General features: G+C 53.6%; 4 protein-coding genes across 4 annotated transcripts; all 4 read right to left on the bottom strand.

Moving 5' to 3' along the window:
- Window positions 1-1,425: 1,425 nt before the first annotated feature.
- On the bottom strand, window positions 1,426-5,805 carry PV07_11128 (uncharacterized protein). The gene is made up of 2 exons (XM_016398532.1): window positions 5,059-5,805; window positions 1,426-5,002 (listed from the first exon to the last, which is right to left on the bottom strand). The coding sequence occupies exons 1-2, from the start codon at window positions 5,419-5,421 to the stop codon at window positions 1,853-1,855; spliced, it is 3,513 nt and encodes a 1,170-aa protein (XP_016243094.1). The 5' UTR covers window positions 5,422-5,805; the 3' UTR covers window positions 1,426-1,852.
- A 166-nt stretch (window positions 5,806-5,971) lies between these two features.
- Window positions 5,972-7,980, bottom strand: PV07_11127 (uncharacterized protein). The gene has a single exon (XM_016398531.1). It carries the CDS (start codon window positions 7,476-7,478, stop codon window positions 6,135-6,137), a length of 1,344 nt encoding a protein of 447 aa, XP_016243093.1. The 5' UTR covers window positions 7,479-7,980; the 3' UTR covers window positions 5,972-6,134.
- A 110-nt stretch (window positions 7,981-8,090) lies between these two features.
- On the bottom strand, window positions 8,091-11,164 carry PV07_11126 (uncharacterized protein). Its single transcript, XM_016398530.1, has 2 exons — window positions 10,962-11,164; window positions 8,091-10,908 (listed from the first exon to the last, which is right to left on the bottom strand). Exons 1-2 carry the CDS (start codon window positions 11,005-11,007, stop codon window positions 8,348-8,350), a joined length of 2,607 nt encoding a protein of 868 aa, XP_016243092.1. The 5' UTR covers window positions 11,008-11,164; the 3' UTR covers window positions 8,091-8,347.
- Window positions 11,165-11,400: 236 nt separating this feature from the next.
- PV07_11125 (uncharacterized protein) lies at window positions 11,401-12,760 on the bottom strand (the record flags this gene model as incomplete). Its single annotated transcript, XM_016398529.1, has 3 exons — window positions 11,401-11,978; window positions 12,137-12,652; window positions 12,706-12,760. The coding sequence occupies 3 exons, from the start codon at window positions 12,758-12,760 to the stop codon at window positions 11,629-11,631; spliced, it is 921 nt and encodes a 306-aa protein (XP_016243091.1). The 3' UTR covers window positions 11,401-11,628.
- Window positions 12,761-12,828: the final 68 nt, after the last annotated feature.

Here is a 12,828-nt window from a genome sequence, read left to right as displayed (position 1 = left end):
TCTCCCGGAGCGCAATATGCGCCGTGACAACTTGGAAGACTCAGCTTGGGATCTTCCGGGTCGTTGACTTCCATTTTGAAACCCTCGTTGACGAACGGGGTTTCCGCAACGTTGCTGACGTCGAGATTAGGTCTGACCCTCGTCCTGCTCCCACGCGTACTCGAGCTGGGTGACCAGCGGCGTCGATACAGAAGGGTCACGAGTGCACATCATCGCAATCCCGGTGTCCTGCGGGTGGTCCAGGAAGTAGCTGGTCATGAGCGTCCCGGCCGGCTGGTTGACCCAGGTGACCGCTGCACGGTCGGACTGGGGCGTAGCGTCGTTTTGGGCTTGTCTCCGACAACGATCGCGCACCAGACAGGATGTGGACAATTGTGGACCACATCAGCCCGAGCATCGACGACTCCGAACACGCTCAAACCGGCGAGGAGAATGGAGGTCCCAGACCTCAGACTCCCAAACGACTGCATGTTGACAGAATCTGAAATCCCAGTCGTTGATCCGCTTCGGTCCTGGATCTGGTCAGACTACATCTCGGTGTCCCTCTCCATTGCCGACTTACCAGGACTGAAATACCGCCGCTGTATGGCGCGGGCTGCCTTGACGTCGCGCAAACCTCTCGTTTGCCTCTGCGCCCCCACGAGCCTCGACGATTATAGCTGTATAGCTATAATACACTGAGGTATTCTGTACTTTTGCCCTTGCCTCTCGAACGAATGAATATCGAAGCAAGCAAGATCGATGTTATCGCTGTCGCTGTCGCTGTCGTTGTTTCTCTACGAGGAGAGAGCACAGGGAGGGAAAACCTCGAAGCCTCATAGGTATATTTATATAGACCACATCCCCAGGTCGGATATCATCCACTGCTCCCCAGAGCCAGCATGACCGCCCGGCCACAGCTGAGCTGCTCACATGTCCCAGAGCCCGGAGGGACAAGGACCCAAACCACAAAAAGCTACAAGATCATGCTGGACGATAGCCGCCTCTTGCCGGACGGGCGGATGGAGCGACCTTTCTATCTTATATACAATTGTCCCGAGTAAGGCCGCGGGTTTTGTCTACGTGCGCGTGAAGAAAAAGGGGGGGGGGGGGGGGGGGGGGGTTCCACCAATTCACCACGGAAGGCGCAGTGAGATGAAAGAAATAAGAGGAGAGAAGGAGCGCAAACGGCGCGCCGCAATGCATCGATCTTGGACGTTGACGGCTTGTCTTGTCGTGGTCTATCAAGTGTCTGTGTGTCCTAGTCACGCCGCGCTGGCGCTGTGGATTGTGGCGGTTGTCATTTACCCAAGGGGGAGCGATGTGATTGTGGAAGCAACTCGCTCCTTATCGTTGTCACTCTCAGCTGGGTAAGTAAGTAAGTGAGTGAGTGAGTGGGCGAGCGAGTGAGTGGGCGAGCGAGTGAGTGGGCGAGCGAGTGAGTGGGCGATTACTTCATTGATTTATTCAAGATCTCACACTACACACGGGTGCGCGTAGCGTATATGTATCCGTGGTATCTTCAAAGACCTCTGCGGAAAAGAGACAAAGGAGAGGAGGGTTGCTTGCCCGTTCAAGTCCGAGCTACAAACACCTAGTCTCAGGCCCTTTGGCTTGGTAAAGAGGCTTGGGTATGCACACAACCTGCAGGGCCCAGGCCAAGGAAAGCGACAGGTGACAAATAGAATAGCTTCCCTCTTCATACTTCCATATTGGAAGGAGTATCTCGTCACGTCATGCGGCGTACCAACAAGAACAGATGAGATTACATGGAATATCTGAACCAATTTTCGCTTTTTGAAGAGAACCCACCACGAACATTTCTAATAGTAGATCGTAACGTCGTGAAAAACCATCAAAAACACATTCCAACTCATTCTTCACAAATCCCTCTATCCAACGCCGCAAGGCTGGCCTCGTATCTGCCTGGGCTGTGGTGGCCAAACATATCCCTCCCAAATCGCAGCTCGCCGAACCGCCTCTCCACATCCCGCACCAGCTTGAACTGCACTCTCGTGGCCGGCCGACCAAGGGCTCTATAAAGCTTTTCTGTACGGTCGTCCTTTGAGTCGTCGGGTCCGAAAACAGCCTCGCGCGCCACGTCGGGGTCCAGTCGGTCGAAGACGCGGGTCGTTTCCACGACGAACACTTCTCCCGGAGGAACCAGTTTGTCATTCACCATTGCCGCGCGCAGGATTTTCAGTGCCGACCACGCCCATGTGTCCTCGCCGAGACCATCCCCTGCTATGTTTTCTGGTGGAGGCGGTCCTTTCGGGTTGTTGTAGAACGCGGACTTGACGGCACTTTTGAGACGGCTCCAAACCCGGGTTTTGAGAGCACCGAGGGCGTCCGTCGTGTCGTGTTTGAGGTGCAATGCCACGGTGCGGAAGTCGTGGAGGATGCCTAGGGAGAGGCAGGGCACAATGTCGGCGTGGTTGACAACGGTGGTAATGAGGCCACGGGTGGCGACACGGAGAAGCTCCGACATGCATGCAGGTGTGCCGTAGGCGTAGACGTGGATTGGGCGCCCCGCCGGAAGACTGATGGGAGGGACGTAGGAAGTGAACGACTCGTTGGTGGTTTGGTGGGTAAGGAGTTTAGGCCTGTTGCCGGTAACGAAGGAGGTCTTGGATTCGTCGAACGATGGTTCTGCAATCAAAATGGCGAGAATGGCCGCAACTGCACCTCCCAGGGAGTGCCCACAAAGAATAAGACCATAATCGGGATATTGTTCAAGGGTGGCTCTGATGGTGGCCATGATACGGCTTCCACTACCACCCAACAGTCGTCTTGCCGATGCATGAATGCCTTTGTGGACTTTGTACCACTGCCCTTGCCACAGCAAATCGTCGTAGTCGCACGTCATGTCTGTCAGAACATCTTCGAAGCCAAGCGTCCCGCGACAGGTCAGGACCACGGCTTTGGAATCGTCGTCGATCGAAATGAAATGGATCAAGGGTGATATGGCCGAGGGAGACCAGTCAGTATTGCCAGTGACCCCCTGTGGATCAAAGAAGGATGACAATAGAATGGTGTCAGGAGGGAGACCTGTGTGGCTTGAAAATGAGCTGTGTTCATGGTGGACGTCGAGGGTCATAAGCTCTGTCGACTTGCTAAGCTCATCTTCCGCCGTTGTCAAGCCCATGACTCGGAGGAAGTTTGCGCCATATGAAGCCGACGCGAATCTTGCAAATCGTCGGATTGTTTTGACAAGATGACGATCAGGGAAGATACCTGGCACCTTGCCATTCGTGATGAGAGCAGCTAATATACTATGGTCCTCATAAATGGATTTTCGAGGCAGAGGGGTCTTCGGCGCCAAGAGGATGGCTTCCGTGGAATCCTTCGTCGCCATCGAATATAGACTGGGAACAAAAGACCGAGACCGTCTATGATGGACTGTGCCTGTGGTTGGGTCGACCCTGGCTTCAGTTTCGTCCAGTGCCAGTCCGAGCTCCGATCTCGTCTGCGTCAACCCATTCACAACTCGGGTACGAGTCCTAGTGAATGTAGGGGAACCTGGCCGACTCTCGTGCGAATGTATAGAATATGTTTCCGTCGTCTGCGAGACAATAGAGTCTCTTCTCCTGTCGTGCAACGCAAAATAGCTTGTCGATGACTCGGTGGCCCGATGTAAGCTCGGACTTGTCAAGGGTGTGTGACCATGGCTCAACGAAGCATAAGTTCTCCTCGGCGTAACATCCTCGCGATTTGTCGAAGGCGCCCTAGACTTGGGCGGCTGTACTGTAAGCGAGGTCGATGGTTTTCGTTGCTGTGGTGGTGCTTTTTGAAGGTCCTTTACCGCTGCTGACGACTGGCTCGGGCTGAGCGTCTTCAGTGCTTTCTTTATAACACCACCCCTGTCACTCTTAGCGACCGGAGGTGACTTGTCCTTTTTACCTTTGACAAGGGGTATTCGACTGGCACCGTTTGCGTTGGACGAGGACTTGCTTGAGCCAAGGACTGGCCGGCGGCTCTTTTTCTGATTTGCAAGAGGGCTTAGGAGCTTCGGAGGTGAAGAAGTTGGTGGTGAGGATGATTCGATCGCCGACTCATCACGGTCTGAACTGGAGAAAGTGCCGTTGTCTATCTGGATTGGTTCATCCACGATAGAGATTCGTTTTGAGGCAGTCTTCATCATAAGCAAATCGTCGGTGTCAGGGTGGTCATGGGCAAAGCCGTCATGGCCTGTCAATCGCAGTTGCTCGGTAGAAGACGGTTTCTCCCTGCTGCTCGATCGCTTCAAAGCCGTGCGAAATATGACTGTTTGATGAGGCCCAACCTGGTTGCCGTTTGTCGAGCTTTCATGGTTCAGTCTTTCTGCGACCATAATAGTTCCCGGCGGAGGTTCAATATGAGTCGTTTCAGTGTCGTAGATGTCAACCCGGATTGTTTTGGCGGTGATGGTCTCCGATGTTATTACCGCTCGAGCTCCAGAAGGTATTTGGCTCATGATCCGCTCACGAATTTCTTCCTCCGTCAGCTTGGTCTGGTTCTCCGCTGACAATGTGACTGCCTGAGCATCAAACGTCGTGCCCCTTTCCAAGGCCTCAAAATCATCATCGCAATCCGGAGAAGTGAATGCCATTGGCGGCCCACCAGCATTGGCGTGTATGCTGATCACGCCTTTCTTCCTTGTGCCAACGACGTCAGCTCGGAAACCCTTGTCATCAATGACTGCGTCCCAGATAGTTTCTTCACCGCCGGCATCCCGAAAGTCCAGTTCCGTCTTGCGCCTGCCCCACCTCTGGAGCATCACAAATCCGATGGTGGCAATGATGAGGTCCAGATATGTCACCACCTCGCCGCTTCCACCCACTTCGGGCTTGTTGAGCTCGTCTCTGATCAGCGTGATGATTGCGGCGACGGCGCGGGAGGATTCGGTAGAGCCGAGGATAGCATTGAGCGTAGCCAGGCCTTGGATGGACAGGCCAGATATAGAGTTCATGAACGCTTCTGTGAGGTGGAAGCCCGTCGAGGCGACAAAAGAGGTAGTTGAGATGGTCGAATGCAGCGCAGAGATCTGTGAGAACGTTAGTCCAATATCCTCCAAAACCAAAACCAAGTCTTTGGACGCACACTCCTCTCCAGCAGATTCTCAGCTTCCGCCCGCCCCAGGTCGCCATTGCTTCGTGTCGACACGTCCCGTCCTGCGGCGACCAGGATCGACTCCAACGCGCTGCGACTGACGGCCAATGTTTTCAGTGTAGCTTCCCTACCAGCGTACAGCCCCCAACCCCCGACTTTTGTTGCACCGCGAACGTAGAAGGAAGTCAGGCCGGTGACGCCACTGACGATGGCAGCGGCCGGCGCAGGCAGAAGCGTTCGTCCCTGCTGCGGCTGCGCAAGAACAATTTCCTTTGGGGCATCGTCATCCGAGTCCCCAACAGTTTTTTCATCCTCGGAAGCAGATGCATTCTCTTTATTCGAGCTCCAGAGCATCTCGCAGGGCAGTCGGAGCGGCAGGCCGAGAAGGCGGTGTAAAGGATGCGACGAGTGACGGCTTCACGTCGTGCTCCATGAATTCAGGGTCGAGGGCGAAAGTCAAACACAGTCAGAAGAGAAAAAAGCGGCCAGGAGCAGGGAACCAGACAGAATGGAACGGGGAGGGAGGATGCAGGTACGCGTCCGGGTTCCTGGCATTAAGGCGGGCATTTGCCAATGATGGAAAATGGTGTGGTGGATGTGGAATGGGATGGTGAGATGGCCAGCGACACCGAACTGCCCGCCATGACGTGTTTTCACATGTGAAACTGAATCATCGTCGCCCAACGCTTTGTATCAAGGCTCCAGGCTCCTGTCCAGCAAATCCAGACCACGTTGTCCCGGTCGATTGGAGTTCGAGATACAATGGCGGCCAATCTAAGATGGGGCTCCATTGGCATGGGCGTTGACACCCCTGTCAGCAGGGCCGGCCTATCTTTTCACATGCTCGCAAACAACAACGAAAGAACGAGGCACGAACGAGCGCAGATATACAATATCAATGTGATTCGCCCTCCTATGGGGCTTGCTCCTAGGAGCATAATGATGCTAAAAATGCTATCCAAACGAGCGCCATGCTCAAAGGCCCATTCTGTGTAATAATAACATTGGTTTTAATAATCCCCCAGGTCCACCATGACCACATTGCCTCCATTGTCCACGGAGGTTTCCTAAACACCAGGTATAAACTTCTCCGCCGGGATTGCCCCTTGCGCTTTTAGCTCCATGAAGTTCTTCATGGCTAAAGCGTAGTTCCAGTTGTTGGCTGCCAGGCACTCCTCCACGGCAGCCAGCCGCAGTTTCGTCTCGAAACTAAACTGCAGGCCCATCTTCTCGCGTTCGAGGATTTCCGCAGGCTTGTCTGCTTGGGGAACGCCGAATAGAGAGTCTGCCGGTATTTCGGGATGCGGTAGGCGGCCGGCCGGCGCCGGTACAGGCTGTTGTGGGTTGCCTTGGAAGGGCGCCTGTTGTACACTGGACGCTGTGGGTTGATTGTCGCCGACGGGAAGGTTGTTGAACAATTTGAGCTTTGGATACCACTGGCGGAGAGTCGACAGTGTATCCGGTAGATCGTTGACGGGGTTGCCCTGTAAGATCAAATGCTCCAGATCACGAAACTGGTTCTTCCAAAACTTCAAGGAATCCATGCTCGCAAGTTTATTGTGTCCAAGGTCGAGATTTCGGAGGCGCGGAAAGGTTCTTGACAGAGACATGATCTGTTCGACGGATTCGAAGCCGTTGTCGCTCAGTGTAATGCTGTGGACGGACTCGTCACGTTTGCTGGGGGTTTCGAAAATTTTGGTTTTGCAGAGAGTAAAGATGGCTTCGAAGACTTTTGCGGGGTCGGAACCGAGTATGCCAGGAATTTGTAGGAGTTCGTCGTCGGCACCGAGGGCATTGAGACTTAGGAGTTTCAGGGAAGGGTCGTAGCGTCTGCGTAGGACAGAGATCATGGTATTTTCAACTTCGTTGGTGAGAGGATCGTTCTTGTTGATGTCTTGCGCACCAAAGCGGGGATTGTTTCGAGGTTGGTTGTAGGGAGCGTTTCCGCCTCCTCGAGGTCCGCTGGGCGGCTGGTGGTGACGACCATGTGGGGTTGTGCCATTCTGGCCAAAAGTAGACCTAGCTGGTTGAGATGGTTGAGATGGGGGTAGATGATTTTGCGACCGATCATGGGCCTGGTTTTGCTGAAATCGATTGATATTGCCGAGTGGAGATCTCGAGTCTTCGACGGTAAGAGTACTGCCGGCCCACTGGAAATTGTTTAAATGATAAAATCGATCTTTGTCGTTTTCATAGACGGTGATAATGAGGACATTGCTCGCGCGGCCGACGACTTTGTTTGACAATATTTGGCGATCCCCAGATTTCTTGCGGAGGAACACCAGTAGCGAGGCAACTCCTTGGTCTGGTGTGGATGCGAGTTTCGAATTTGTCCATCCCTTGATCGCCAAGTCGCGCGTGGCTGCAGATTGATTGCCTTGTGACGGATCCCCGGATCGACCGAATGCCATTGTGAACACCCCTGACCCGAGAGGACCAAGCTGCCGGTAGTCAAGTGGTTGACGCTGTAGGTGATGTTTCAAATGGCACAAGAAATGGTCCGCGTCTTGAAGACAAATTCGAGTTTTTGTCCTTCAGATGTGACCGTGAGTCAAACGAATGAGCTGATGGAGCACGTGAGGCGAGGCTCTTCAGTAACAACTCGAAGCCCCCACGGCAAGCAGAATCCCTCAACGACGGACCTGAAGGCAGTGTCTGCTCATGTAGGTGATCGAAATATTGCGATCTTGTACGGTGCGGTATTTGGTGGGATGTGGCTTGAAGATTTGTATGTGGCGGCTTATGTGACAAGGGTATGTTCTGTACTCGTATGTGCAAGTAACACAGTCAAATGGTGAATATCGCGAGAGATGGAATGTCGACAGCGAGAGCTAGTGAGAGAAGAGACGAATATGACAAAGGAGATGTCGAGAGATCAATCGAGTAACAAAGGCGTTGGCGCTGTTGCTGGTGAAGGGACAAGGGAACTTTTTGTAGGCAGACTCGAGCAAAACGCGAGGCCCACACACTCGGTCAGGCGCCCTCACGTGATACAGAGCTACTCTATAATAGGAAAGGTCAGCCGGCGAGGCTTGGCAAGGGCTTTTGGCTGGCTGCTGTCGCCCATTGGTCGGTTTTTATAGTGACCGTCCATTATGCCCCTTTAGTGCCCTTTCCATTAATGGGCTCAAAGGGGGAACAATGGTTCGTGTCTTCGAGCCGCGTTCTCTGCTATATTGACCCTTGCCCATTCCTCTCACGAAGCATTTGCACTCATGAACCCATTGAAAACCCATCCACTAACTTTTCTGTTCATTTTGGTGCTTTGTTCCTGGCTACCCTATCGGTTGTTTGCTCGATCTTCCGGAGGAGCAGGGCTCGTGGTTTTGCTGCTTCCAAATCGACCTATACCCCCAAACCCGCCCAGGTCCCTCTTGAAGAATTTTCCTATGTTTTTCAAATTCTCATTCAGCTTCGCCCCCGCCTCTGCGCCGGAGAATCCGCCATCACCTGCAACATGCGTGCCTGTTGAGGAAGCACCCATTGGTGGACTTATTGCCCCCTCTCGAGGCGTTCCCAGACCCGGGCTACTGAACCGGTCAATAATCGCGTTTCCCAGTCCTGAAGCGTCAAATTTCATGTTCGATGGAATGTTTGCCGTGCTCAGGGACGCCGCCGCAGAGTTCCCCAGCGCAGAAAGGTTGTGGAGTGCACCTGCTGGTGTTACTGCAGTTCCAGTGGACGGGCCCGATGCTGACAGATTCAATGGAGTGAGCAAAGGTGACTTTTCCACCAATGTGTCCTTGTACCGTGGGCTGAACTTGTGCATTTGAAATAATTCAATCAAGTGATTTTGTTCTGACTTTACGCGAATTCCTTTCAAATCGAGGATTTTGCGAAAGTTAACTTCTGAGAGGTCCGCGATGTGGATCAGGTATGCCTGGACAAGGGCCTCTGGAGGCGATGGTCGAACTTGCAGAGTCTTCAACAGCGGCTCAATCTTGCCGAACGCGGCAGCGACGCGTTTGAGGAAAAGTGGCGGTGGAGTCCCTGGAAGTATCTGGTTCAGGGTGTTCTTGATCTCGTGAGTGTCGAGCAACATCTGCTCAGCTCCGCCTTCCGAGATGGGCTTGCATTGAACAATATTAGCAATGTAAGTTGACGCCAACAGCTCAACCAGGTTGTCCGCAAATGCCCGCGCATACTGCTGTTTATGGAGCATGCCCAAGATCTCACTGGAACGGTCTCTGAGTCGATGTTGCAAACCTGTGATGTAAGGGCTTTGATGTTCGCCGATTTCAATCTTTGACCAGGACGTATTTCGCATCTCACGCCAGCTGGGTTCCAGAGCAACTTCCACGCGACGGACCAAGCCTCGGACTGCTGCGCTCGCTATCCCCATGAAGGCATCTGCTTGGCTCTGAAGATCGACCTTGTCCTTCAGTCCCTCATCTATGCGACTTTTGATCTTCTCTTCCAGAGAATTCGACGTGTGAAAACAGTAATCCGCCGTGTTGAGGACCAAGATCACGTCCTCGACTGTTGGTGTTCGAGAAGGTGTGCCGCCTGTCGGTTTCTCGGAAATATAGAACAGCAGTACTTGCTGTGCGTATTGATCGAGATAGCGACCGAAAACCTTGGACAAGTCGAGCAACGGCTGTCCAGTGGAAAGCTTCGCACATTGCGCCAGGGAGTGTCGGTAGAAGTTGAACAATTCAGTCGACGAGGCGATGACGTGTTGCGAGGAAAACTCCTCATCCGCAAGCTTGGTTGGTCGCTGCTTGTACTGCGGTATCAGACCCGCGAGCTCCTTGTCCTGTGCTTCCACCCAGAGACTCAGATACGGCTCAAAAGCGTCCGAGATCGGCTGGCCGAAAACTGGAGTATCACTGGCCGACGCCATCGTATCAATCGACGTTCTTGAGGTTTGGTTGAATTTCCTTTCCAAGCCGTGCTCAAAATCCAGCGTTTGCTGCAAACATGACAGTAACAGTTGAACGTCGATGGTCTGCCCGTTGCGGGTGGTCCTTGACAGGATGCCTTTGTAGTCGTCCCGGGTCCCTTCGGCAAAGACGTTGGCGAGGATCTCGTTGACTCGCCAGTGTGGAGGGAATATGGCGGCGTGTTCCTCGTCGTATATCTTCAGCGTCTTTTTGAACCATGCGTACCTCCGATCGATGTTGTCGAGCGATCCTGCCTCCTGATCCCCCTTGAAGATGTGCCGATACTGCCGAAGCTGCGTGTTGCAATACCAGGTGGTCAACCTTGACCGGGCAGCGTCGCCGAGTGCGTCGACTACCAGACACGCCTCGTGGAGCAAGCCTCGTTTCTGAGCCACCTCCTCCTTGCTGAAGGTAATCTCGAAGTCCTCGCACACCTGCTCCAACAACTCTCGCTGTATATCTGCCACATTCCTGCTCAACGTCGCGATCTGATCGATCGACCGGTAGGATTTGAAGTGCGCCATGAGCTGGATCACCGCCTGCAGGAGCTGCGCACATTCCCTGTACTGCCTCGTCTTGCTCATGGCTCGCAGCTGTTCGTAGGCGGTCGTCAACATCTGCAGTCTCTTCAGCGCGGTCATCGAGAGCGTCAGGTTCTTCTTTGTGTTGTCCAACTGCTTGATATCCGCCGTCATCTCGGTGATGTTTCGTTCCGTCCGCAGTGCTCGCTCCCGGACGCTCTCGATGCGCTGGAACAGCTCCGCCAGCTCGGCCTTTGAAGCTTCCATGCGCTGGAGGCATGCTGCGTTCGACTGGATCTGCTCGTCTTCGAGCGCCTCGATCTCGTCGTCGAGGTCATCCTGGTACGCCTGGAGGATTTGGAAGGTCTGGCTGACAGACGAGAGGGTCGAAGGGTGGGAGAATATCTGATCGAGGTGTTCTATAGGGTCATAATCATCTTTCCACAGTCAGTCACAAGGCCGTACTCGTCGCCGAACATCGTCAGGTTACCGGAATCTAGCAAGTCCTCCTCGTGCTGAACGCCATTGACAGGCATATGGGCTGTGAGATATGGGGGGGCCGCCGATCCTCCGAGAGTTGTTCGACTGGCCGGCAATGTTTGCGCCTGCCTTCAAAACTCCAGAAATTCAGACGGGACAAGACTATAGCCAAATACACAGGCGCTTGAAGTACGAGGTATACGAAAAGTGTCGACATCAGAGGTCGCATGTGGAAATGCCACATTAGACGCGTTGGTTGCATTAATTAGCCGGAATTCGCCCGCCCGTTTTGCGGACAAGCACCGATCTTTCGAGCCAGCATTTCTTCACTCAGCCTTCTTCTACTCGTTCCAGGTCCAATGAACCGCAAACATCGGATCACATTTCTTTTCCATGCGTACGTACTCGAGACTCCCGTATCACGATAAAGTGGAGTCATCGATGTATCTGCTCGCTCAAGCCCTCGCATACGCCTCGCTACTGCGGCTAATGAGAGTCATCGAATCTACCAATGTTGGGTAGAAGAGGCCATTTTGGGACTTGATATAATCAGAATGAATGTGTGGACGGCAACGACAAGGAGTCTTCAGCCCACATGGGATACCCTCGGCTTCTGATCCCTACTTCCCTGTTCCGATTCGAGCCAAGGTCGAAGCCGCATGGAACGACTCTGGCCCTCAAAGCATGTTGTCGCCCTTTTGTCTCTGGATCTCCCAATGCTCCCTCAGATGATCCCCTGCCCAGCCTCCGGCCTCGTCATCGCCCATGTCAAGGTAGCCCTCTGGCCAGATACCCCAAGCTATGCCGCCGACACTTGGGTCCGTGGCAGATCTAACCATGGCGTCGACCACATGATCGATGCTGGCCCACGTCAATCCCTGGCCTGGCTTCACTCCCCTCGCCTCCAATGAGGGAAGCGCAGACTGAACAAGGGGTGTGTTGATCCAGTAAGGTGCAAGCAGGTTCACGCGGACATTAAGAGCAGCAGTTGTATGTCGGAGTCCTCGGAAGAGACCTCGGACGGCAACTAAAGACTCCGAGTCAGCCTGTAAGTTCTATGAAGGCGTTCATGTCCCTATAGCACATCGTTCGTGTTTGGAAATCCTGATGACCACTATTCCACACAGCGATTGTTCAATCTCAAACCGTTGGGGCAACACCGTTGCAAAAGAAACGGATACTTACACTTGGAAGAATTATAATCCGAAGAGGACGGCATGTCGGCATAAGCTGCCAAAGACGCAGTGAGGATTATCGATTTCTGCTGTGTGTTTGACGACTCAACTTTCGACGGCAGACGCATATAGTGCAACGCCAACCAGCAATTGTCGTATACCCCCAAGAAGTTCACAGCAGCTGCTTTGCGCGTTGGACGTGTTGGGATGACATCGGGATCCAACGAGGGCTCGGGGGCTGCCAGGACTTGATCTGTCAGGCTGCCCCTATCGCCTCCTATACCAGCGTTCAGAAGGGCGACGTCCAAGGATTTGCTCGGCCCGAAGGAAGCGGCGTGCTTGAACGCAGCAACACTTGACTCCCAGTCGGTTGTGTCACAATGGACGAATGAGACGTGGCAGCCCTTAGCGTTGAGGTCAGCAGCCGCTTTGTTCCCAGCGGCGTCTTGAACATCTGCGATGGTGACATAGGCACCCCCGTTTGCGAAGCGTGTGACCGCTGCAAGCCCTATGCCTGATGCACCTCCTTGTGGTTACTGTCAGAGTTTGTTGTGCTGAAACACGTTGGCGTGGAAGTACCTGTGACAATGATAGACTTGTCCTTCAAGCTGGATGCATCTAAGTGCCCATTCATCGCGACGGCGTCCCGCTACGGGATGAATTCGTTCTCAGTATAGAATGCAATGCTGGTTGAAGCGGCAG

Source organism: Cladophialophora immunda (genome assembly GCF_000835495.1).
Source record: "Cladophialophora immunda strain CBS 83496 unplaced genomic scaffold supercont1.7, whole genome shotgun sequence".
Lineage (NCBI taxonomy): Eukaryota > Fungi > Ascomycota > Eurotiomycetes > Chaetothyriales > Herpotrichiellaceae > Cladophialophora > Cladophialophora immunda.
This window is presented reverse-complemented; position numbering and strand designations above follow the sequence as displayed.